General features: G+C 32.6%; 3 protein-coding genes across 3 annotated transcripts; all 3 read right to left on the minus strand.

The window, feature by feature from the left end:
* Window positions 1-7,825: 7,825 nt before the first annotated feature.
* Window positions 7,826-9,517, minus strand: LOC114714318 (TMV resistance protein N-like). The gene is made up of 3 exons (XM_028899041.1): window positions 9,417-9,517; window positions 8,820-9,338; window positions 7,826-8,726 (listed from the first exon to the last, which is right to left on the minus strand). The coding sequence occupies exons 1-3, from the start codon at window positions 9,515-9,517 to the stop codon at window positions 7,826-7,828; spliced, it is 1,521 nt and encodes a 506-aa protein (XP_028754874.1).
* An 8,942-nt stretch (window positions 9,518-18,459) lies between these two features.
* Window positions 18,460-19,821, minus strand: LOC114714319 (uncharacterized). The gene is made up of 2 exons (XM_028899042.1): window positions 19,797-19,821; window positions 18,460-19,539 (listed from the first exon to the last, which is right to left on the minus strand). The coding sequence occupies exon 2, from the start codon at window positions 19,447-19,449 to the stop codon at window positions 18,460-18,462; it is 990 nt and encodes a 329-aa protein (XP_028754875.1). The 5' UTR covers window positions 19,450-19,539; window positions 19,797-19,821.
* Window positions 19,822-19,824: 3 nt separating this feature from the next.
* On the minus strand, window positions 19,825-21,806 carry LOC114714320 (disease resistance protein RML1B-like). Its single transcript, XM_028899043.1, has 3 exons — window positions 21,712-21,806; window positions 20,916-21,600; window positions 19,825-20,091 (listed from the first exon to the last, which is right to left on the minus strand). Exons 1-3 carry the CDS (start codon window positions 21,804-21,806, stop codon window positions 19,825-19,827), a joined length of 1,047 nt encoding a protein of 348 aa, XP_028754876.1.
* Between the last annotated feature and the right edge of the window lie 444 nt (window positions 21,807-22,250).

Genomic DNA, 22,250 nt, shown 5'->3' on the forward strand with positions numbered 1-22,250 from the left:
CTAATTGAGTTAAAACAGAACCTTTATGTTTTTCTTCATGTTGAATCGTGCAGACAAAAGCAAGTCATTTTGGTATGTACTATGTAATATTTTTAAAGGAAGCAATTCAAGTATTTCAATCATAGATTTTAGGGCGAAGGTGCAAAAATACCCATGACCTTATACCAAATGTGTGTCTGGCACCATAAACAAACCTTGGGTGCAAAAATACACGTGATGATTTTAAAAAGTTGCAAAAATGCCATGACCGTTAATTCTCGTTTTGTTTGACTAAAGGTGCTGACATGGATGCTGACATGGAGCTGATGTGGCTTAGAGGGTTTGATAAAAAAGAATAAAGGTGCAAATATATCTACGAACTTGTCCCGAATGTGCGCCTGACACCATAAACAAACATTGGGTGCAAAAATACCTATGATCATTTCAAAACAACCATAAAATGCTACAATTCTTTAATTCATCAAAGATAACTTCCTAATTCAAACTTTTGACTAAAAAAGGTGACATGGACCCTAAGCTAGTGTTTTAGTCTCCCTCCTTCAAGTGCACCTCGCTCCTCCCTTCAAATGATTGTGTTTTAGCCTCCCTCTGATCCCAATAATGTTTTCTCCTCACCATTGCACTTTCATTGAAGAGAAACAAGCTGAAACTCTCTATAAAACTTACTCATTCAATTCATCTATCAAAGTCTCTTTTTCTAAAAAGAGCAACGCTACTCTTTCTTAATTGTTCTTGTCACGTCTCCTCTAGTTTGCAAAGAGGAGGGACTTACACTTGAAGGAGGAAGACTAAAACACTAACTTAACGTCTATGTCACCTTGTTTGATCAAAGTTTGAGTTAAGCAGTCATCTTTAATGAATTAAACAACTATAGCCTCTTAGGGTTCTTTGGAATGATAGTAGGTATTTATGCACCCTAGGTTTGTGTATGGTGTTTGGCGCACATATGACAAAAGTTCATAGGCATATTTGCACCTTTATTCTTTTTTATCAGACTCTCTAAGCCATGTTAGCATCCACATCAGCACCTTTGGTCAAACAAACGGTCAACGTTACAAGAATTAATGGTCATGGCATTTTTGCAACTTTTGGAAATCATCATGTGTATTTTTGCATCCAAGATTTGTTTATGGTGCCAGACGCATATTTGGTATAAGTTCATGGGTATTTTTGTACCTTCGCCCTAGATTTTAAGTCTTCATACTCTTAATGCTTGGCATTTTGTTATTGATTATTATTTTAGTATCCTTTTTACCTGTTCTGTTTGCTTGTGCTTAGCAATGTAGATCAACATTTATTTCCAACATGACGGTTATGAATTCGAATTTGTTTAGGAAACTCATATTGATGGCGGTCCTGAACTTCTAGATGACTCTGAATTTTATTGGCAATTACTAAAATTTTTTTGAGACAGTCAATCCTACATCATCCAATAAGCAATAATTATCTTGTTTTTGGCTGAACAAGCATTATTTATACATTGTATTCATATTTTTACTTCTAATGATGTCATTGGAATATTAGACTGGTCAAGACATCCTCTTTTGTTTAACTTATAATGTATTTTGGCAATTATGACTGAATGACACTTGATATTTAGCGTGAAAGGTTTCCTAGAAAGATTGTAGAATTAGTATTGATTTATTATTATTTTTCCATCTAGTTTTGATGAAATTTTTTGAGTCTAGAATTAGCACGAGCTGCTTTCCTAAAAATCATAGTGTTAACCTTATGCTATGCAAGTGGAAGCCACTTTCTTATTTTTTTGCTGTTGTGAATCATATAGAGAAAGCACCTTATGCTTTGAAGAAGACGCAACCAAAAAAAAAAACAAAAGAAAATTGTTGATCGCCAGGCCTCAAAAAGTCGCAAGCTAAGGTTAGTTGATGAAGATCGCATTCCCTTGTTTCATACCATTACTTTTTGTCACGTGTATACACATATATACTGCTAAATTCTCCAGAGGTGAAAAGATATTTTTGACTAATTTGCTGATTGTATTGTGCAATGTGGCATTGAAGGTATAATGTTCATGAAAATATTGTAAACTTCATGGCTCCGGAGTCCATGAATCTTCCACACCTATGGTTCCTAAACTTTTTGGAGATTTGTTCGGATTAAAGTCACAGAGATCATTTGCTGGGACTGGATAATCATATGCTTGGAAAACAAATAATGACATCAAGTGTTGTGCTGTAACTTGTCATAACATATTTGTACTCATTTAACCAACATTATATTTTTTTATCGAGGAATTTTACTTTTCTCCTTAAAAGGCAACAATTTAGTGTAGTGGTGGGGATTGGTGGTTTATAGAAGGTTTTCGTTTCAAATCTTTTCTGCTCTTAATGTATTTATCTTTCGGGGACAACATATATTTCCATATGCAGTCTGTCCAACTGAGGCATAGTTATCCATTACATTCATATTGAATAGTAATTTCATTATGTGGGATGATGTAGTGGCTCAGATAAATCTTGTTTAAAATGCATACATTAATAGCAAGTGATTGCCCCTCCCCTTTGCATGCTTGATGCTTTAAGTTCACATCAAATTTGATTTTAATTTCTTAAGTTTTTAAAGTGTATTTTTAGTTTCTTAATTTTAACATATTAAATTTAAGATTAAACTAAAATTTGACGTAGATTTAGAGGACTGAGCATATATGTTTTTTTTTTGGGGTTCAATCTATGTATAACTAGGATAAATTCAGTAATTTAGTGAAAAGATTGATTTTATTTTCTGTGTCATGAACTTGGAAAGATTGATCAACCGTGTAAATGAAATCAATGTAAACAGGAACTTTTGTCAATTAACTGTTAGTCTTAGTGCTACAATTGTGCCACATTTCCAAGACATAATGACTATTTCAAAGTTGATTAGTAAATCACGTAAAAATTGTAGTCATATTTAAAGAAAGGATTTTTTTTTTTTTTAAATGGTCGAGTCTGACTGAAAATTTTCAACATGCAAACAAATAAAACTGAGGAACTTCAAGTTAAATATTGAGACTAACTGAAAATTTTAACGAATAAACAAAAATTAAGAGCATAAAATATGGAATAATTTTTTTAAAAAAAACTATTACCTTGTCATTGCCGAAAGATGATAGGTATTATTGTGCCTCCAATAACAAAGAAGTTATAAAAGTAAGAGATAAGAAAAATTAATTAAAATCTTTCAACCCTATTTCATTTTCATAAAAAATCAAACTTATTAAATTTTCCACTCTTCCATTATCATTCAACCAGACAAAGTTTATGAATAAAGATATGAGGTTTTTGCCGTGAAAAAAAAAAATAGTGACGTTTCATGAAGTGAACAACTTATTGTGATAAAATATGAGTTACAGTAATACTTTCTGTTATAGTGTAATTTAGTAAAATCTATTTTATGCAAGCAGACTATGTATATTTTTGAAGTACAGGTTAAAAGATACTCTATGTATGGTAAATAATTAATAATGCCAAGGAAATTGCTTCGCAATAGAAAATTATTTCTCCACTTATCTATAAATAAGTTACACAATATCCACGCGCAGAAAGTAACAAACGATGGAACAATTATTGAAAAGAAATATTCCTCTGGTCCTTAATACAAGACCCATTTAACTAATTTAATTAGATTAAAGAAATTAGGTAAGTTAGTTAATTATAAGAAATGTGACACATTTTTCCTAAAACACCATAATCATCTTTCTTAATATCCCCTCCCTCTTCTACTTGATTATGGTTGAAGGAGTATCCATAGGGTAATTTAGAAAAAAATTGATAAAAATGATAAATGAATCTTATATTTAGAACCATAACCAACTCAACAATTGGGTCCTATATTAAGGATCGGAGGAGTATTAAGATTAATAATTTCTAGGGTATTTTCTAAAGTTGTGAGAGAGCGCTCGATAAATTACACTTAAAATATACACACACACCTTTGATGTCACATAATGTGAAGAAAAAATTATCATTAGATCTCAAGTGAGAAAACCAAGAATATATATATATATATTTGGAAAAAAGTGTAAATGACCACAGTTCCAATTAATCACGTTGATCAACTTGGAATGATTGACCAGTAGCCGATCAAACAAATATATTTTATTTTAACGTAGTTTAAAATTTAAATATTATAACATTTTAACATTTACAAGTTGAGTTAATTCATAAGTAATCATTCCACCTTTTTATAATAAAATTGCTTAGTAAGGAAATTGTTTGTCACGCTAGTTATTATCCTCACATCACATGGAGAGAAACACAGAACAGGTGCAGTAATTGTGAAGCCAAAATAAGATTAACAGTTTTTTTTTTTATGTTATAAAGTTGTCACGAAGCCCTCCGCCTATGTAACCACCAAAGTAACGAATATTCAAATAATTATTTGACCGGTATTCACTTCTGAAACCAAGAAAAAGAGGATCGTGTGGCGTGCTCTCCAAGTAGTCATAAAGGACTGCGAAAGAATGATGAGGTAAAGGGGATAATGGGGAAGAGAGCTGTACTGCTAAGAGAGGCTGAATCCCCCTTCTACAATGTTCATTAAGTGATTTGTGGAATAATGAAGCTTGAGGGATGCTGCTGCAACCTGCATTATTATTCCCAATAATATCACCCTCTTTTAATGTCAGTCTCCTCAATAGTGACCAGCGAGGGATGGTGTTGGGAATAAGTGTTGTTATTATCAATGTGGTAGCACTCTCACTATCATCCTCATCATCATCCTCTTCTTGTTCGTCTTCTATTAATAATAATGTCGTCTCTACCACTTGATCACCTTTACTACTCTCTTTTTTTTCATTCTCACTAATCATTTCTCTATCATCCTCATGCTCTTCTTCATCATCTTCCACACCCCTTTCTTCTCCATACCCCCTCACAGTAATATTAAGGTAAACACGTCTCATGTGATGATGACAAAAATCATAGGGATGATCTCGGTTGAAATCATGCCCAAACTCAATTGGACCCTCTGACCATTCAACTATCCGCACAAATGGAAGTAAAGTCGCCAAACTTTGTATTCCCATTGTCATGAGTTCCGTCGTCTCTCCCAATAGCATTCTCACATGCTTAAATCCAACACCACACATCATCTTGCCACATGCCAACACCTTTATTGTCACTTTATCAAATGTCAAATTGGGAACATCCAAATAATTGTATACAATCACTAACCCTGATGAACTTCTCCCTTTCATACTGCCCCCAGCATTTATCTGCATCGGCCCACAACCATGTATGGATAAATTAACATCATGTTTCGGGATAGTAGAGAAATGGATTTGACCCAATTTCACGCAACCTTGAAGAATCATACGTTCAATCTTAGGAGCTTGAGACAAATCTGGGAGTGCCCTGAGATTTTTTGAATCCCGTAGGTTTATTTCCTTTAGATTTGGAAATTGCTGGAAAAAAAAAAGTAGTAATGTTAAATAAATTAGATAACTCCACATACGTACAATAATTTAATCAAGAATTTTTCTCATGCCCATTACAACAACTGTTGGACTCCCCCAAATTGTACAATTACTACTCAACCATCAATTGAAAGATACTAATAGAGTAAATATTTGCACTGTGAATTATTTTAGTCAATGTTCCTTAGAATCACAACAACAAAAAATTATGACATATGAGAAACCATATACACCTGATCTCTACGCCAAAGCTGTTAGACATTACTCTTTGGCAAATTAAGTTCAATAAGATTCTCAGCACAAAAACAAGTAAACATTTGCACTGTGAATTATTTTAGTCAATGTCTGATGCCACGTCGTAGAATCACATATACCAACAAAACATTATGACATACATTTGAAAAAAATGATGCGTACGTACCTGATTTCCATCTTCAAGCTGTTGGATATTACTACAAGTCATGTCAAGCTCAATGAGATTCTTAGCACAAAATTGTAATGGCACAGATGGCAGTGGATATTCTTGCCAACTAAGAAACCTTAATTCTTTTGAAAGATAATCCACCTCTTCCCAAATATTCAACTTTGAAGGCTTTCTCTTATCAGATTTGTAAACATCAAGAAATCTTAAATAACGCATCCTTCGAAAATGACTAGCCCTCAATGTCATGCTTTCTATTTGGCTTGCATCCAATGACATGCATCGAATTGCCTCAATCCCCTGGTAATAATATCAAATCAAGGGAAACATAATTATCATTACCTGAAAAAATGACCATAAATACCATAGAACAATTAAATATATCAACTTTTAAAAATATCCAAACCGCTATATACATTTTATTCAAAATTCCTTACAATTTTTCCCATAATAAATGAATTTCTAAAAAATCATAAATACGTAGACACACCGATGCGTATACCTAGCCATATGCATGCGCAGATATTTAGAATATAACTATAAAAGTGAAAAGTTATTTGTTTTCGATTTTCACATTGTGCCTCAAATAACAGCTTGTTATGCTCACATGTGCGTATGCATATATTACTAATCACTGAATGAAAATTCTTTGTAGACTAATTTGGTCTTTTAAAATAACATTTGTCACAAAAGTCCTAGCTAATTTTAAATTATAATTCTTCTGAAAATTTTTAATTGTTAATGTAATCCTCTTTATCTTATTTCTGATGTCTAATGATAAGCATTGAATTGCCTAAGCTGCCTACTGGTCAAACTATGGGGAAATCCAGTAATATGTAAAAGATGATCAAATAACCAAGAGAACAATTAAATATATTTCTTTTAGACATTTCTATTATGCACTTTATTCAAACAATTAATTTTATCTTGCAATAAATAAATTGGACAAAACAAATACACACGTACGCTGGGGGGACAATCAAACGAACAGCCTTACATGCACACATTTATATTTTATTTAAGGGTGAATATAATTTTTGGACTCAATTTTGTTGTTATTTTAATTTTAATCTCTCAAGTTTCAAATCATCCTCTAGTTTATTTCCATCTAAAACATTGCTTTCTATAACGTAACAAAAACATGGACCATTTTGCTACTCGAAAAATCAAAACCTACTGTTTGAAAGTTGAGTGATTAAAACCAAAATTCATACGGACTTAAAGGACTAAAATTATATTAACCTTCATATAACTACTATTCTTAAAGAAAAACTACTGCATATAAACCCCCGGGGGTCATATATAAAATTTTTAAAAATTTCATTTTATGTTCAAATTTCATAATTTGTACTTTTTCGCAACATTAAATTTTTATCAAGAAAACGCGATAGTATGCGTGTGCAGTGTGTGAGGATACACACGATCACTTTTATATGAACATTAAGAATGTCAACCTTCGTGGATAATCGTATAATTTATTCAAGATCGTTCATGCTCTAAATTTTAAAAATGTCTTAAACCATACTAATCATATTCTATCTAAAAACTTAAGAAGACGAATATTTCAAAGTTTAAGATTAATGAATCACACCTAATAGAAAGACTATATACAACCCCAACCAATTTAGTTCGAAGAAATGACTTTTTTAAAAAAAAATAAACAAATAAAAAGTCTGATTCCGCATACATTGAGACTTACCTAAGATTTTAGAGAATAAACTAATAACTTTTATGAAAATATGATGACAATGAAATGAAATATTAAGAGAATAAAGAATGTAATAAAATCTGAAAAATAAATTATTACCTTGTCACTATTGAAGAAATGATAAATATCCTGGGGTCTCGAAAGTCGAATGGATTTTCCAGAGTTAGATGTTAATTGTTGCCGACAAATTTGAAGCCCCATCTCCATTAATAGAGCATGCATCCCAATATAACCACATCTATCCTCTGAAATGAGGGATCTCTCTTGAAGTACATCTATGTCAATATCTGCATATGAGGCTCTTGCACAATTCAGAGACATCCACCATCCTTCGTTCGAAAAAAAATGCTAGGTCAAGAAATACATCCTTTTGATCGTCATCAAGTCCATCAAAACTCAATCTCAACACTTCAAAAATGTCACTGTAAAAAGCATGATTTAGTTTTGCCAAAGCACTTTCCCACACTTCTTTTCCTCTACCTTGAAGATAGCCACCCAGCACTTTCAGAGCTAATGGATTTCCTTGACAATAATCCACTACCCACTTTGATAACTCCAGGTAGTTTTCGAATGGCTGATTTTGCTTGAAAGCGCTCAAGCTAAAGAGATGAAGAGCATGATGCGGATCCAATCCCGGAACATGATATGTTGCTGGAGATGCAGAAGCAGAAGTATTTCTAAGCACTTGCATATTTCTTGACGTGATGATAATTCTACTTTCTTCCCCAAACCAATCACATGCTTTGATTAAACCTTCAGCTTTTGTAAAATTGTCCACATCATCAAGTACCAGAAGAATTTTTTTACGGTGAAGCCTTCTTCTCACAAAATCAGATCTTAAATTGTAAGTGTTAATCTCCTCATCTTTTAATAATTCTTTAAGGCATTTTTCCTGTAATCCATTCAAGCCACCCTTCTTTTCCAGTAGTTGTCTTACATCTTCAACAAAGCAGGAAGCTTCAAACTCAGCTCTCAACCTGTCAAATACGGCACTAGCAAGAGTGGTCTTGCCTATACCACCCATACCCCATATTCCCACAATGCGAGCTTCACTCAGTAGCTCTTCAACTTCCTGAATCTGATCATCAATCCCAACTAGTCCTTCCACATGAAAGGACAACTTGCAATTCAATTTGCTCAAAATATCTTTGACAATCTTTTTAACAAGTTTGGGTTCAGGCCTGGCATATACATAAATTAAAATCATGATTATGTTTAATGCCCAAATTTAAGGAAAAAAAGTATAAGAGAAGAAAATGCAGAACAAAAGCTACCTGATATTTTTTAAATCCCACCCAGATAGACTTGCTGATTTGATCAAAGCATTTTCCCACTCCTGCACTCTTTTTGGGTCGTGCTTAAATCTTTGCTTGACCTTAGCAAATCCATCTCCAAATCTCCCATTCTGTTTTCGAATATCTGATGGATCTACGTTGTAGAAAATTGGGACAACAAGCCTTCCATACTTATCCTTACATTTCATAATGTGAACGAGCTCATCCATACACCATGTTGAAGAAGCATAATCTTTCGAGAAAATGATCAAAGATATCTCTGATTCCTCTATTGTTTTCAGAAGAATCAGTGAGATATGATCTCCTTTGTGGAGCTTGTGATCCATAAAAGTATGAATGTTAGCTTTGCAAAGTGCTTCATAGAGATAACTTGAGAAAGTGTCACGAGTATCTTCCCCTCTAAAGCTAAGAAAGACGTCATACTTGGTTGCACAAGGAGCAACAATGATATTAGAAGGAGAAGAAACGGTGGGAATCGAATCACCAACATCTTTACAACTAGAGATGAAAAGAAATCCATGAATAAATATTGGGCTATCAACAAACCATAAAGTGAACATTTAAAGAAGATGTTACCTATCATGAAGTGGAGAGATTAATCTGACAGCTTTAGAAATTGCTATACCCAGCAAAATCAAGACAGCTTCTATGAGCGTTAAAGCAAAGGTTGCATCCATGTGACTGTAATCTCTTGCTTTAACCTAAAACTTCTCACCAACCCGAAACTAACGTGATAAAGTAATATTTTTTGGCTTTAACTTCTCAGGAGGCGCCGTGGTTTGGCTCTTGATTAACGCCATAAAAACATCAAACAAAAATATTTAGGAAGTGGGAACAAGTTACGGAACGATTGATGCGAAAATGAAGAACCTGTCTTTATGGATGGAGTAATGCGAAAGAAAGAATTCATCATATGGTCAACTTACGAGTCAAGTGCACCCAACAACTTGACTGATTTATCTGATGTTTCTAATCAACAACTCAATTTATTCTATAAGAAGCTATACACGGTAAGTAAAAGTACACGTGTTGGAGGCGAATCAGGCCGTGTGTAAATTTTTTGAGAAAATTGGACTGAATAAATTGATATATATTAATATATGTTTGTTTTCTGTGAAAAACAAAACCGTACCAAGCAAGTGGATCATGAGAGAACAGAATACGCCCTGTTCATTTCTATCGATGTCTTCTTCACGTGTAACAACGAAAAGGGGAGTGATTAAGGTGAAAGGAAGAACAAGCACTTTGCTTTTTTATAAAATAAATAAATGGGCCGTTTACTTCGTTAAAAAAGTTTGAATAAAATAGATGAAGACTTTAATCTATAGATCAAGTCCACCCATATTTAAGAAGGTTTCGGGGCTTTGTTTTTCAGAAGTTAAAGTATAAAAGATTCTAAATGTTGAAGTTTTATTAGATCTACGACTGTAAGGTAGCTATGGAGGAGAATCAATTAACAACCAACACTAGGAGAAGAAAAGAGAAAATCTTTTGCAGAATTTTTCTGTGAAAATTCCGGGGAAAAGTGCAGGGAAAACAGTAGAAGGAGCAATGGATCCATGGGAGAAAGCGAGTAAAAGAGAAGAAATGAACCTGAATGGATGTGGAGGGAAGCCAAAGAAATAGCTCTCACAAAAGGGCAGCTTCAGAACTTGCAGACTTGCTTTCTCTTGAAACAAGCTCTTCAATTCGGATTCTGAGATCACCAAATGCCTCACTCACGTGTATTTATCTTTGTGCTTCAGAGGCTCTTTTTCCAATTTCCAGGAAGCTCACGTGTGAATGGTGTTGCCGTACTTGAACAGCTTCACAAAAAAGAGAAATTCTTACGTACACTGGACGCACCACCTTATCGGAACCAGTTTCGGTGCTCATCTTTTTTATAAGCACTATAAGCTCATCAGATCTGAACCGTCTATATCTGATTTGGACGGTCCAGATTTAAAATCTTTAATTATTTATTTTTAAATAGAGAAAACTATTTTTTGAAAGAATGATAGTTAAGAGATCATTACTATTTTAGATTCTATACATATTAAAATAATTATTTTAAATAAATAAAAATAAAAAAGAAATCAAATCTGAACCATATAAAGGAAATACGAATAACTCAGATCTGATGAGCTTACGGTGCTCATCAAAAGGATGAGCACCGAAACTGGTTCCCCACCTTATCTGTGCATCACCTTATCTGTATTCTAACTAATAAAATTATGACAGATGGAGTACTGTTATCCTATGTGTGTAACTCCCCTCTCTCTCTACTATTTTAATTATTTTTTTGAAAAATATGCTTCTTTTGCTCTCTCCCTCCCTGCAATAACTTTATGAAAACTCCACTCTTACTTACTACCTGCTTCTCCCATTTCTCTCTTGTCTTTCCCTCAACCTCCACACCCCCATTCCCTCTCCTTTTTCATCCATCACATCACATCTCTAACAGGTCACAAATTTCTCTTACTTTTTGGTATTTTCAGATCGGATGCAAAGTCGCATCCTCTTTCCCTACTTTATTTTCAAATCGAAGAAACTCTCGCGAGCAAAAGCCATCAGCGACATGCGGCTACCCGTGGGGGGCCTCGGGCTGAGACAAGAGCCAACGCAGCCAGTGGAAGTGTTCAGGACAAAGCAAACAGTCAACAAAATGTGTTTGCAAAAGAATGAGAGGGATGAAAAGGACAGGGTAGAGGAGAAGGAAGGGGGGGTTTGGAGGTTGGGGAAAAAGCGAGAGAGATGAAAGGAGCGGGTAGTAAGAGGGAGGAGGAATTTCTCACAAGTCATAAAGCTGTTGCGGGGGTACAGAGAGAGAGAAAAAGAAGCACATTTTTCTAAAAAATAATTAAAATAATAATAGAAGAGAGGAGTTATACGTAGGCTTACCCATAAGATAAAAATATTCTACCTGTCATAATTTTTATTAGTCAGAACATAGGTGAGGTGGTGCACCCGGTGACAAAAAATTTCTTCCTACGTCCTGCTTTCAACTTTCCTTTTTTTTTTTTTTTGCTTCCTTGATAAATTTAACATCAGTCCCAAAAACAAGGAAAATCATTTTACATATATCCATATTTTTTCTCAATTTTTAAAAATAAAGAGGAAAAAAACTGCGTAGATAACAATAGTATAGCCACTGTAAAATCATCTTTAAAAATAAAAAGGGGCAGACGTGCATATGAAGCTATGGCTCTAATAGCGAGGCCATTGATTATGAGGACTGATTTTATAAAATAAAAAAAAATTATGAGGAATGACAATGATGAGATTTTTTCCGGAAAAAAAAAAGTAATATTGAGAAGGCAATTCATATAAATGTGTGTGTGTGTTTTGTCTTTCACCAAAGATTAAAAATAAAAACCCATTCCGCTGACATTTATACTTTTCCGGTTTTTATTAGGTATGTATGTTTTTCTTTTAAAAAATTGGAAAAATGTATTTGTTTGAAAAAAAAAATTCATTTTATTTTTCAAGTTTTCTCTGTTAAAATTCCATTGAAAATGCATTGAAACACCAAGGAGAAGATCGCATGCTCTAAAATCGAAAAGGGTGGGTTTTGTATAGGTGAATAAAAAATTTTATAAAAAAAATAAAGCATAAGACGATTTTTTAATCGGAAACGTAAAAAGAATTGAGGAAATAAAAACGAAAATGACATGAACTTTTTTTGTTTTTTTTTGGAAAACAAGGGGATATGGGTCTTAACTTATAAAGAGAATGGAAATTTTCCATCTTCCATATCCTTTTTCATACATAACGTTTTTAATGACTTTATAACTTAGTGGTATTAAAATTTTTGTATATGTAAAAGATTATGAATTTAATCTCAGCTAAAATCTCAGGTTATTAATGTATGTTTTTTGGATTAAAGGAATAGATTGGCTATTTTAAGGCATCACTTTTGGCACTCCTTACCTCTTACCTCCTCTATCATTGGGTCAACAAGCCAAGTCAAGTCGTAGCGCGTTTGAGTTTTGTGAATTGCCGGGTTGGTTCATTGTGTAACGTACACTTGTTGTCTTGCCCCACCGCCTTGCTCTTGGAAAAAGTCACGCCCTGGACGACTGTGTATCATAATAGAAGAATTTTAAGCTCAATAAGAGAATAATTATATATTAACCCTCATCTTTGATATAAAAACTAATTAACTAATTTAAATAAATTAAAAAATAATTAATTTAATTATTTATAATAAATAGGTATTATTTTTTTAAGTATTCTTACTAATAATGTGAATTAACTAGAATAATTATTTGATGAAACATTTAATATGCGTGACTACTACAATAACTAGCTTAAAAAATTTAAAAAATATGAGAGACAAAATGAATTCAGATATTATATTTAAAATCAAATTATGAATTAAATTAGCTCTTATGTTAAAAAACAGTATAATCCAATCCAATTCAAGCATATAAAAAGGATGGGCATTTCATAAGTAAATAGAAAAATGAAGAATATTTAAGCATAAAAAGAATTGAGGAAATAAAAAGGCACATGCCACGAATTATAAGCATGGAAAAGCTTTCTGATGAAAATGGATTTTACTATTGGAAACTTCGTAGTTCATACCCTCCTTCATATTTCCCACATCACGCGTGCCATTGAAGTCAACCAGTCAAGCCGTGCATTGCCGTGTTGTTTTATGCACCACCCTTTTGCTTTTCGCAAAAATTACACTTGATGGCCCACTTATCTCTGTATTCGAGTAAAACTACGCTCTAAAATATCCATGTATAAAAAAAAAACAAAAACAAAATTGCTTGTTTAGATTTTTCTTTCTTTGTTTATCTTGTTTTCTTTTAATACCCAACCCAAGTCGATTTTAGGCCATTACTAAGGTCGTGGCCCATGATAATAATATGATCTATAATATTTGAATGTTTTTAATTGCTTCCTTAAAATTAGAGAACGACTTAAAAGTATGTTTGGATTAATTTTTTTGATGTAATTTTATGCAGTATAAGATAATTATGTGAGAAAAAATTTATTTAGTAAAACCTTTAAAAAAATTTTAATTGATTCTTGGATTTTCTAAACACTTCTTAAAGCTAGGTTCTTGTTTGAATTTCATTTGTAATTATTTTTGTCCCAACAATAGAATTTATTCTGACAATATAAAAATGAAAAAATGGTTTTAAAAAAAAGACCCTTGAATTAGTAAAATGATGAAATACACACCTGAATAAGTTTAATTGCTTGGAGAGACCAGGTCTTAAATTGTAATTATGAAATGAAACCCAAATAGCTAAAATGCCCTTCCTTTTTTTTTCCTTCCATCACTCCATCCTCTCTTTAATTCTCTTCTCTCTCTCTCTTAGTCCTCTCCCTCTCTTCTTCCTTCTATTCTCCTCCCTCTCAAAAACAATCATCTTGTGGTGACAGAAATACAGTGACAAAAACACATAATTTGTTCTATTACGTCCATGTTAGTAGAGATTTTGAAGCAAATGATGAAGGAGGAGTTAAATATATTGGAGGGAGTGTAAGAGTCACCATTGTTCAAATTTCGCTAATGTTGTTAATGCAAACTTTTAACTATTATAACGGCAATGTAGTGATAGAAACACATGACAATCTGATAATGATGGTATTTTTATACTGTGCAAAGGAATATTAACATTTTATGTTACTCAGCTCTATATTGTAATAATGTAGAGCTATTTAATGTTATCCACTTAATCAAAAATATGGTGACAGAAATGTAGTAACAAAAACATAGAAATTCTGTTATTTGTCTTACTAAACTTGTTATCTGCTAGAGAAAAAAGATGGGTATTTCATAGGTAAATAGAAAAATGAAGAATATTTAAGCATAAAAGAATTGAAGAAATAAGTTTTTTGATGAAAATGGATTTTACTTTTGGAAACTCCGTACCCTCCTTCATATTTCCCGCATCACGCACGCCATTGAAGTCAGAAGTCCCTTGCTATGTATTGCCGTGTTGCTTCATGTACCGACCTTTTGCTTTTGGCAAAAATTACGCTTGGTGCCCCACTGATCTCTGTATTACGATCGGGGTCAAGCTACGCTCTAGGTATCCATGTATCATTAAAAAAAAAAATTTGCTTATTTAGATTTTTCTTTCTTTGTTTTGTTTTCTTGTAATACCCAACCCAAGTCGATTTTAGGCGATTACTAAGGCCGTGGCCCATAATAATAATATAGTCTATAATATTTGAATGTTTTTAATTGCTTCCTTAAAATTAGAGAACAACTTAAAAGTATGTTTGGATTAATTTTTTAATGTAATTTTATGCAGTATAAGATAATTATGTGAGCAGAAATTTATTTAGTAAAAGGTAGAAGAATTTTTTAATTGATTCTTGGATTTTCTAAATGCCTCTTAAAGCTAAGTTCTTGTTTGAATTTCATTTGTAATTATTTTTGTCCCACTGATAGAATTTAAGAAAAATTACAAATACAGACTCCTAATAAGTGAAATTGTGATTTGGGACTCTCAATTTGAAAAATAGCTTCAGAGGAACTAGTCCCAAATTGTAAATATAAAATGTGGGTAAAATATCTAAAATGTCTTTTAGCCAAATTATAAGTTAACGATGAAAAATGACAAGTTCACTTTAACGAATGACAACTTCAGTAAATCAAATCACAACTTGTCTGAGAGTATGCCAAATGACAAGTTGACTATGAAAAATGACAAGTTCATTTTGACGAATGACAATTTCAATAGACCAAATCACAATTTGACTGAGGGACATTTCAGATATTTCATCAAGATTTGATATTTACAATATGGAATCGGGTCTTTATTCGCTATTTTTCAAATTGAGAGTCTCAGGTCATAATTTCACATATTAGGTGGTCTTTATTTGTAATTTTTCCTAGAATTTATTCTAACAATATAAAAATTGATATATAATTAAACACATAGCATTGCCCACCGTTGAAATGTACTCCCTCGCATGTCATTTCCTTATTATAGCTTGTTTTTAACGTTTTCATACATCTTCAAAAGGTTTATTATATAATTAAATTTATTATAATGTGGATGAGATGGGAGTATTAGTCTTCTAGTTTGTACTTGTATGTACATTCTAATAATTTAACTTAATTATATGCATAGAACCCCAGCTGTAAAGTGTATTGTCTTGTTTTAGCATTAAAATCACATGAAATGAAATAGACAGAGAGACTTAAAGGCAAATTATAGGCTTTTAATCACCGAGGAGTCTGTTGTGTGATAAGCCACCAAATTACTACTTATATGAGAGATCCCAGTACGTAGAATGATCAAGCAGCCAATGATTGTCTTGGTTTTGGCTGAACAAGCATTCTTTATATATTATGTTTATATGTTTGCTTCTGATGTTGTTGGAATATTAGACTAGTTAGAACATCCTCTTTTGTTTAACTTGTAATGTATTTTGGACTGATTTAATTTGCTGTTTATATTGTGCAACGTGGTATTGAAGGTGTAATGTTCATGAAAATATTGCTGATTAATTTGATAAAAAGAGCAAACAAAAATATTTAGCTAGTGGGACCAAGTTACTGAACTCAAACAATCAACAGCATCCTGATGGAAGATTGACATGCTAAAATGAAGAACGTGTCTTCTTTATGGAAGGAATAGTGCGAAAGAAAGACTAAATATTTAGCTAGTGGGCTTGTTTGGTTTCTTGTTTTGAAAACAATTTTTTGTTTTTAAAAACAAAAAAAACTTGTTTGGCAATTTGTTTTTAGTTGATTGTTTTAAAAAACAATAATATGTTTTTAAAAACTGAAAAACCAAAACAACTTTTATATATTTTCTCACTTTTGATTTTGTCTTTTATTTTTTTATTTTGAAAAATTGGAGAAATCTTCTTCTCTTTTCTTCTACTATCTATTGCTTATCACTACAGGTGATAACTACGACTTGTCAAAGTGTAATTTTTTTTATTTTTTTCAAAAGTGATTTTTTAAAAATTATTTCCAAATTATTTCCAAACTAAGTTTTTTGTTTCCAAAACTTGTTCTTAAAAACAATTTTATAAAATTGTTTTGAGAATAGGAAAACAAAGAACAAAAACAAACAGGCCCTAAATTACATAGTCACCAAATTTACTTATTTATTTGATGTGTTTTTCATCAACAACATTCTTTTAAAAAAAATAGTACGTGTTGAAGGTGTATTAGGCCATGTGTTAATGGCTGTTGTGCTTCAATTTCTTTGTTTCTTTTCTAAAGAAGTTTGGCTAAATAAATTGATGTATGTGAGAGGGAGAGAGAGTTTTTTTATATTTTAAATCTAGTTGAATTATCTTTTTTCCCGCCCGAATTATAGGGACTTTTTTTTTTTTTGGGACCAGCCTGAATTATAGGGACTTACCCGTACAGAGAGGGACTTCTGCTATTATGGCAGACATATATAGTATTCTTTATACAGCCTAAAATTTTTTTTTTACAATTCTTGTTAAAAATACTCCAAAATTGTGCTTTTATCAGATTTCACATGCTGCATGCCCATCCATAGCCTTGGTAAATATGTTTATGGGATCTCACGCGTTCATGTTTCATTATTTACAAGTGAAAGTAGATAACAGTAAGATAGAGACTCAACATTACAAGAAGAAAACTATCAGAATTTTACGCAAAACAAAGAAATGGGGAGTGATTCAGGTGAAAGAAAGAAGCTCTTTATTTTTTTAATATAATAAAATAAATAAATCAGTCGTTTACTTCATTAAAAGAATAATCGTGCCTGAAAAAAAAAAAATTGTCTAAAGACGACATAGAGTAAAGATGGGCTGCCATACAAGCGCAACAAAATGTATGATCACAGTATGAACCATGAACGCGCATTCCCTCCGGATTTGGATCATCTCACAATTTTTTTTTCAAAAATCCCTTTTCCACTCTTAAATCAAAGCATAAATAACTTAAATGTATACAAAATTATTATTTAAATATTTTATAAATTAAATTTTTGCACTATATGTATAGATTGTCCGGATTAAATTTTAATATTTTAAATTGATTTGTTGGCAAAAAATAGTTTACATTGATTCCTTTATATTTTAATAATATTATACTAATTTTTTATGAGATATTGCATCTGGACCACCCATTTTTTTATTTATAAGGGTGTAGAAGTGATATTTTATAAGATATTATATCTGGATTCTTCAAACAAGTTGTTAAGATACAAAGGATCAAGTTCTCATCTCCATCTGCCGCATTTATTATTAATTGTTTAGATGGTAAATTGTCTCTGTTTTTTTAACCCACTCTCTTCATAAAATAGTGATATTTTTAGAAAAATCTTATATTTTTAACACTAACTAATTTTAAGTAATTTTTTAACAACATAATTCAATTATTTATCTCTCATAAAAAGATACAGAAAGTAATTAATAAATAATCATGTTACTTTTCAATGAAACTGCTTAGTAAGAAAAGTTGTTTCTTTTTTTTTTTTTTTAGTAGAGAAATCATACAAACATGGAGAGTAAAAGGCACAATAGAGCAGATCTCGTAAAGCCACAAGAAGATCAATAATTTACAGTTTATAAAGTTGTGAGGTGGCCCTCCATAAACTACATATAAAAAAAGGCAAAATTAATATTTCATCAAACGTTATGTTAATCTATTCACCCAAAAAAAAGAGACTAATTGAGATCAGGACCAGTCTTCATACTCGACGACTAAGTCATAATAAGGATAAAAAGGCCTATAATTATCAACATAATAGTTGAACCAAAGAGTACCAATGTAGGAACGTTGTCGCTTCACGTCCAAGTTATAACGGATATAGAAAGCAAAATCATGTAAAGCCGATGGTGGAATGTCGAAAGAGAGCTTTACATCCAAGTGAGGCTGAATCCTTCTGCAATAATCATTAGAAAGTGAAAGTGATTTCAAGATTGAAAATTGAGCAATGCTGCAACCTGCATTCCCAATAATATCAGCCTTGTTCAATGTCAGATGTGTCAATAATGACCAAAAAGTGATACTGTTGGGAAGTCTGGTTAACAATATTGCACTCTTTTCTTCCATTAACTCATCCTCCTCCTCTTCTTCATCTTCCATTAATAATGTTGTCCTCTCACCGTGCCTTTTTTCTTCTTCAAGTTCTGTTAATGGCGTCCACTCTTCATTATCAGTAATCATTTGTCTTCTTATCAATGGCTCCACCACAGCCCTTTCTCCTCTATCACCCCTCACCTTCATATTAAGACTAAAGTCAGGGCCCCGACGTTGATAGTAAGCATGATGAGGATCATAGGTATAGTGTCGCTTGAAATCATCCCCAAACTCCAATGGATTCTCTAACCAATGAAGTTTCCTAATAAACGGAAGTAAGGATGCCAAACTTTGTGTTCCCAATCTCAATTCTGCTATCTTTGCCAATGGCACTACCACATGTTTAAATCTAACACCAGATAGGATCTTGCCCTGTACGAAGAGTTTCATCGTCACTTTATTAAATGACAACTTGCGAATATCCAAATAATTGTACCCAAACACTAATCCGGAGCTTGTCCCTTTAATAGTTCCCCCAATATTTATCTGCGTTGGCCCACTGTCATCTATACATAATTGTACATTCTTTTCTGGGATCGTTGAAGAATGAACTTGAGCCAAATTCACACAACCAAGAAGAGACATAAATTCTATGTTAGGGATATGAGAGAGATCTGGGAGTGCACTGAGGTCCTTCGAATGTGATAGAAAGATTTCCTTTAGATTTGGAAAATGCTGGAAGAAAAAAAAGAAACTGTGTCAAATAAATAACTACATGTACATATAATTGAATCAAGAATTTCTCACATGCCAACTACAAGATGAAATGGACTCCCGGAAGAAAAGTTCAACTACTATTTAACCGTCAATTTAAAGGTCAAGAAGCAAACATCTGCATTGTCAATGACTTCGTCGATCTTTGAGGTGAGATCTTAGAATCACCTCATCCTCATGGAAAAAAAAAATTGTGACATGTAAAATATGATACGTACCTTATTTCCATCACAAAGTTGTTGGACATTAAGGCATTTCAAGTGTAATAAGATTCTCGGCACAAAATTGTAGTGGGACATATGGTAGTGGATATTCTTCCCAACTGAAAAACCTTATCTCTTCTGAAAGATAATCCAAATCTCCACAAATATTCAACCTTGAAGGCTTTTCCCGATCAGACTTGTAAACTTTCAGAAATATTAAATTATACATCTTTTGGAAATTACTAGCTCTCAATGCAATCCTTTTTATCTTGCTCGCGTCCAATGACATGCATCGAATTGCCTCAATCTCCTAGCAATAGCCAAAAAGGGAAACAATGCAATTATCATTACCTGAAAAAATGATAAAAATACTGCAGAACAATTAAATAGATCTGCTTTTAGAAACATCCGAATTAATAATTATATTGTGCGTTTTATTTGAGAATTCTTACAAATTCTATGTTTGCCTGATAATAAATGGACTTCTCAAAAATCATAAACATACAGACACACTCATACGTATACCAGCAGATATTTAATATAAATGTAAAGACGACTGACAAGACCAGTTAATACAAGACATTGAAAAACAAGTAGCCCTACGAATTAATCTCATGCGCTAAAAAATCAGTACTAAAAGCAAAAGATATGAAGCATGGAACAATCTAGACTACTTTATAGCCTCGCTCTAATATATGTCCTCTGTTAGTTTACAAACCTTCATATACTTTGGTAATAGCATGTGCTAGCATGCGTATGGATATACACACTTACACTATACCAATTAGTAAGAGAAAAATCAATCTTGTGAATCATTTCATTCATCACTTCATGAAAAATCTTTGCACAATAATTTTATCTGTTAAAATAACACGTCACGATATTTCTAATTTATATTCAATGTTTAGGTGGATGACTAAGTTGCACACCAATGCAACTTTAGTCATTTAAATCAAGAAAGATTTTCTTATAGGAATAATCTAATTAGTGAAAATAAAACAGAGGTAACTCGAGATGAATGTTGACATTTACCACCAAAGATTTTAACAGGTAAAACACATGTAGTCAAACAAATATCTAGGAATCTAACAATTAAAATGACAAAGGAGAAAAAAAGATGAAACAATAAAAAACATCATGCCTCCATAGTCGAACAGGGGTCTTAGGACTAGAGAATAACTGCTGTCTAGCAATTTCAAAGCCCATTTGCAACACAAGATCGTGCATCCCAATCTTTTCCTTTTGAGAAACCGAAATGAGCGATCTCTCTCTAAGAACACTCATCTCAATATGCACAGAAGAGCCGTATAATTGTCTTATTAGATCAAAAGACTTATAAACTCTTGCATTGATTAAGAATGCCAAGTAAAGAAAAAGATTTTGTTGTTTGTTATCAAGTCCATCAAAACTCAACTTCAAAACATCAACGATGTTCTTGTGGGGAGTTTGATTTAGTTTGTCCAAAGCACTTTCCCACTCTTCTTTCCCTCTGCCATAGAGAAAGCAACCCAGCACTATTAGGGCTAATGGGTTTCCTTGACAATATTTCACTACTGATTTTGATAACCCCATGTAACCTTTAAATGGCTCATATTGCTTGAATGCTTTCAAACTAAAGAGATGAAAGGCATCATCAAAATCCAAATCCAGAACATGATATGTTGAAAATGCAGAAGCATGCTTAAGTACTTGCATGTCTCTTGATGTGATAATAATTCTACTTCCTTCCCCAAACCAATCACACACTCTACTTAAATCTTCGGCTATTATCAAATTTTCCACATCATCAAGTATAAGAAGAATCTTTTTGCGTTGAAGCCTGCTTTACACAAAAGTGGATTTTATGTCATAGATGCTAGTGTCATCATCTTTTAATAATTCTTTGAGGCAATTTTTTTGTAGTTCATCCAAACTAATTCTTGCTACTTGCTCTTTAACACTTTCAATAAAGGAGAAAGTGTCAAATTGAGCTTTCAACTCTTGAAATATAGCTTTAGCAAGCATGGTCTTACCAGCACCACCCATACCCCATATTCTCCCACAATGTGAGAAGCTTTTCAATGTTTTCAATATGACAAGCAATGCCAACAAGTCCTTCAAGATGAGATGATGACTCACAGTTCAACTTGCTCAAAATGTCCTTGACAATCTCTTCAACAAGTTTGAATTCAGGTCTAGCACAATTGTCAATCAAAAGAAAAGGCAGATTTAATAGGGAGAAAATAAAAAGAATAAAACAACCATAATAATTGTTAGAATCTTAGAGATTAATTGAATAAGTCCCCAAAAACAACAACAAAGGGAGAATTCTGAGGCTACCTGATAACATTGGAATCCCATCCAGAGAGACTTGTAGATTAGATTAAAGCATTTCTCCACTTTTGCAATTTTCATGGTCATCTTTAAATCTTTGCTTCAATACACCAAATCCTTTTCCAAAATTCCCATTTTGTTTGCGTATGTTTGAAG

The sequence above is a fragment of the Neltuma alba genome, unplaced genomic scaffold (genome assembly GCF_004799145.2).
Source record: "Neltuma alba isolate B1F8T4 unplaced genomic scaffold, ASM479914v2 tig00011499_pilon, whole genome shotgun sequence".
NCBI lineage: Eukaryota > Viridiplantae > Streptophyta > Magnoliopsida > Fabales > Fabaceae > Neltuma > Neltuma alba.

Bases quoted from the DNA above. Each gene is read 5' to 3' on its own strand.
- LOC114714318 (XM_028899041.1), bottom strand. From the start codon at position 9,517: ATGGATGCAACCTTTGCTTTAACGCTCATAGAAGCTGTCTTGATTTTG. The intron at 9,339-9,416 runs GTAACATCTTCT...TTTCATCTCTAG, and splicing joins ATCTCTCCACTTCATGATAG to TTGTAAAGATGTTGGTGATT. The intron at 8,727-8,819 runs GTAGCTTTTGTT...TGTATATGCCAG, and splicing joins TGGGATTTAAAAAATATCAG to GCCTGAACCCAAACTTGTTA.
- LOC114714320 (XM_028899043.1), bottom strand. From the start codon at position 21,806: ATGGGTGGTGCTGGTAAGACCATGCTTGCTAAAGCTATATTTCAAGAG. The intron at 21,601-21,711 runs GCAAGTAGCAAG...TGTGTAAAGCAG, and splicing joins TTTATTGAAAGTGTTAAAGA to GCTTCAACGCAAAAAGATTC. The intron at 20,092-20,915 runs GTTTTTTATTGT...GGCTATTGCTAG, and splicing joins TTCGACTATGGAGGCATGAT to GAGATTGAGGCAATTCGATG.
- LOC114714319 (XM_028899042.1), bottom strand. From the start codon at position 19,449: ATGTCTCTTCTTGGTTGTGTGAATTTGGCTCAAGTTCATTCTTCAACG.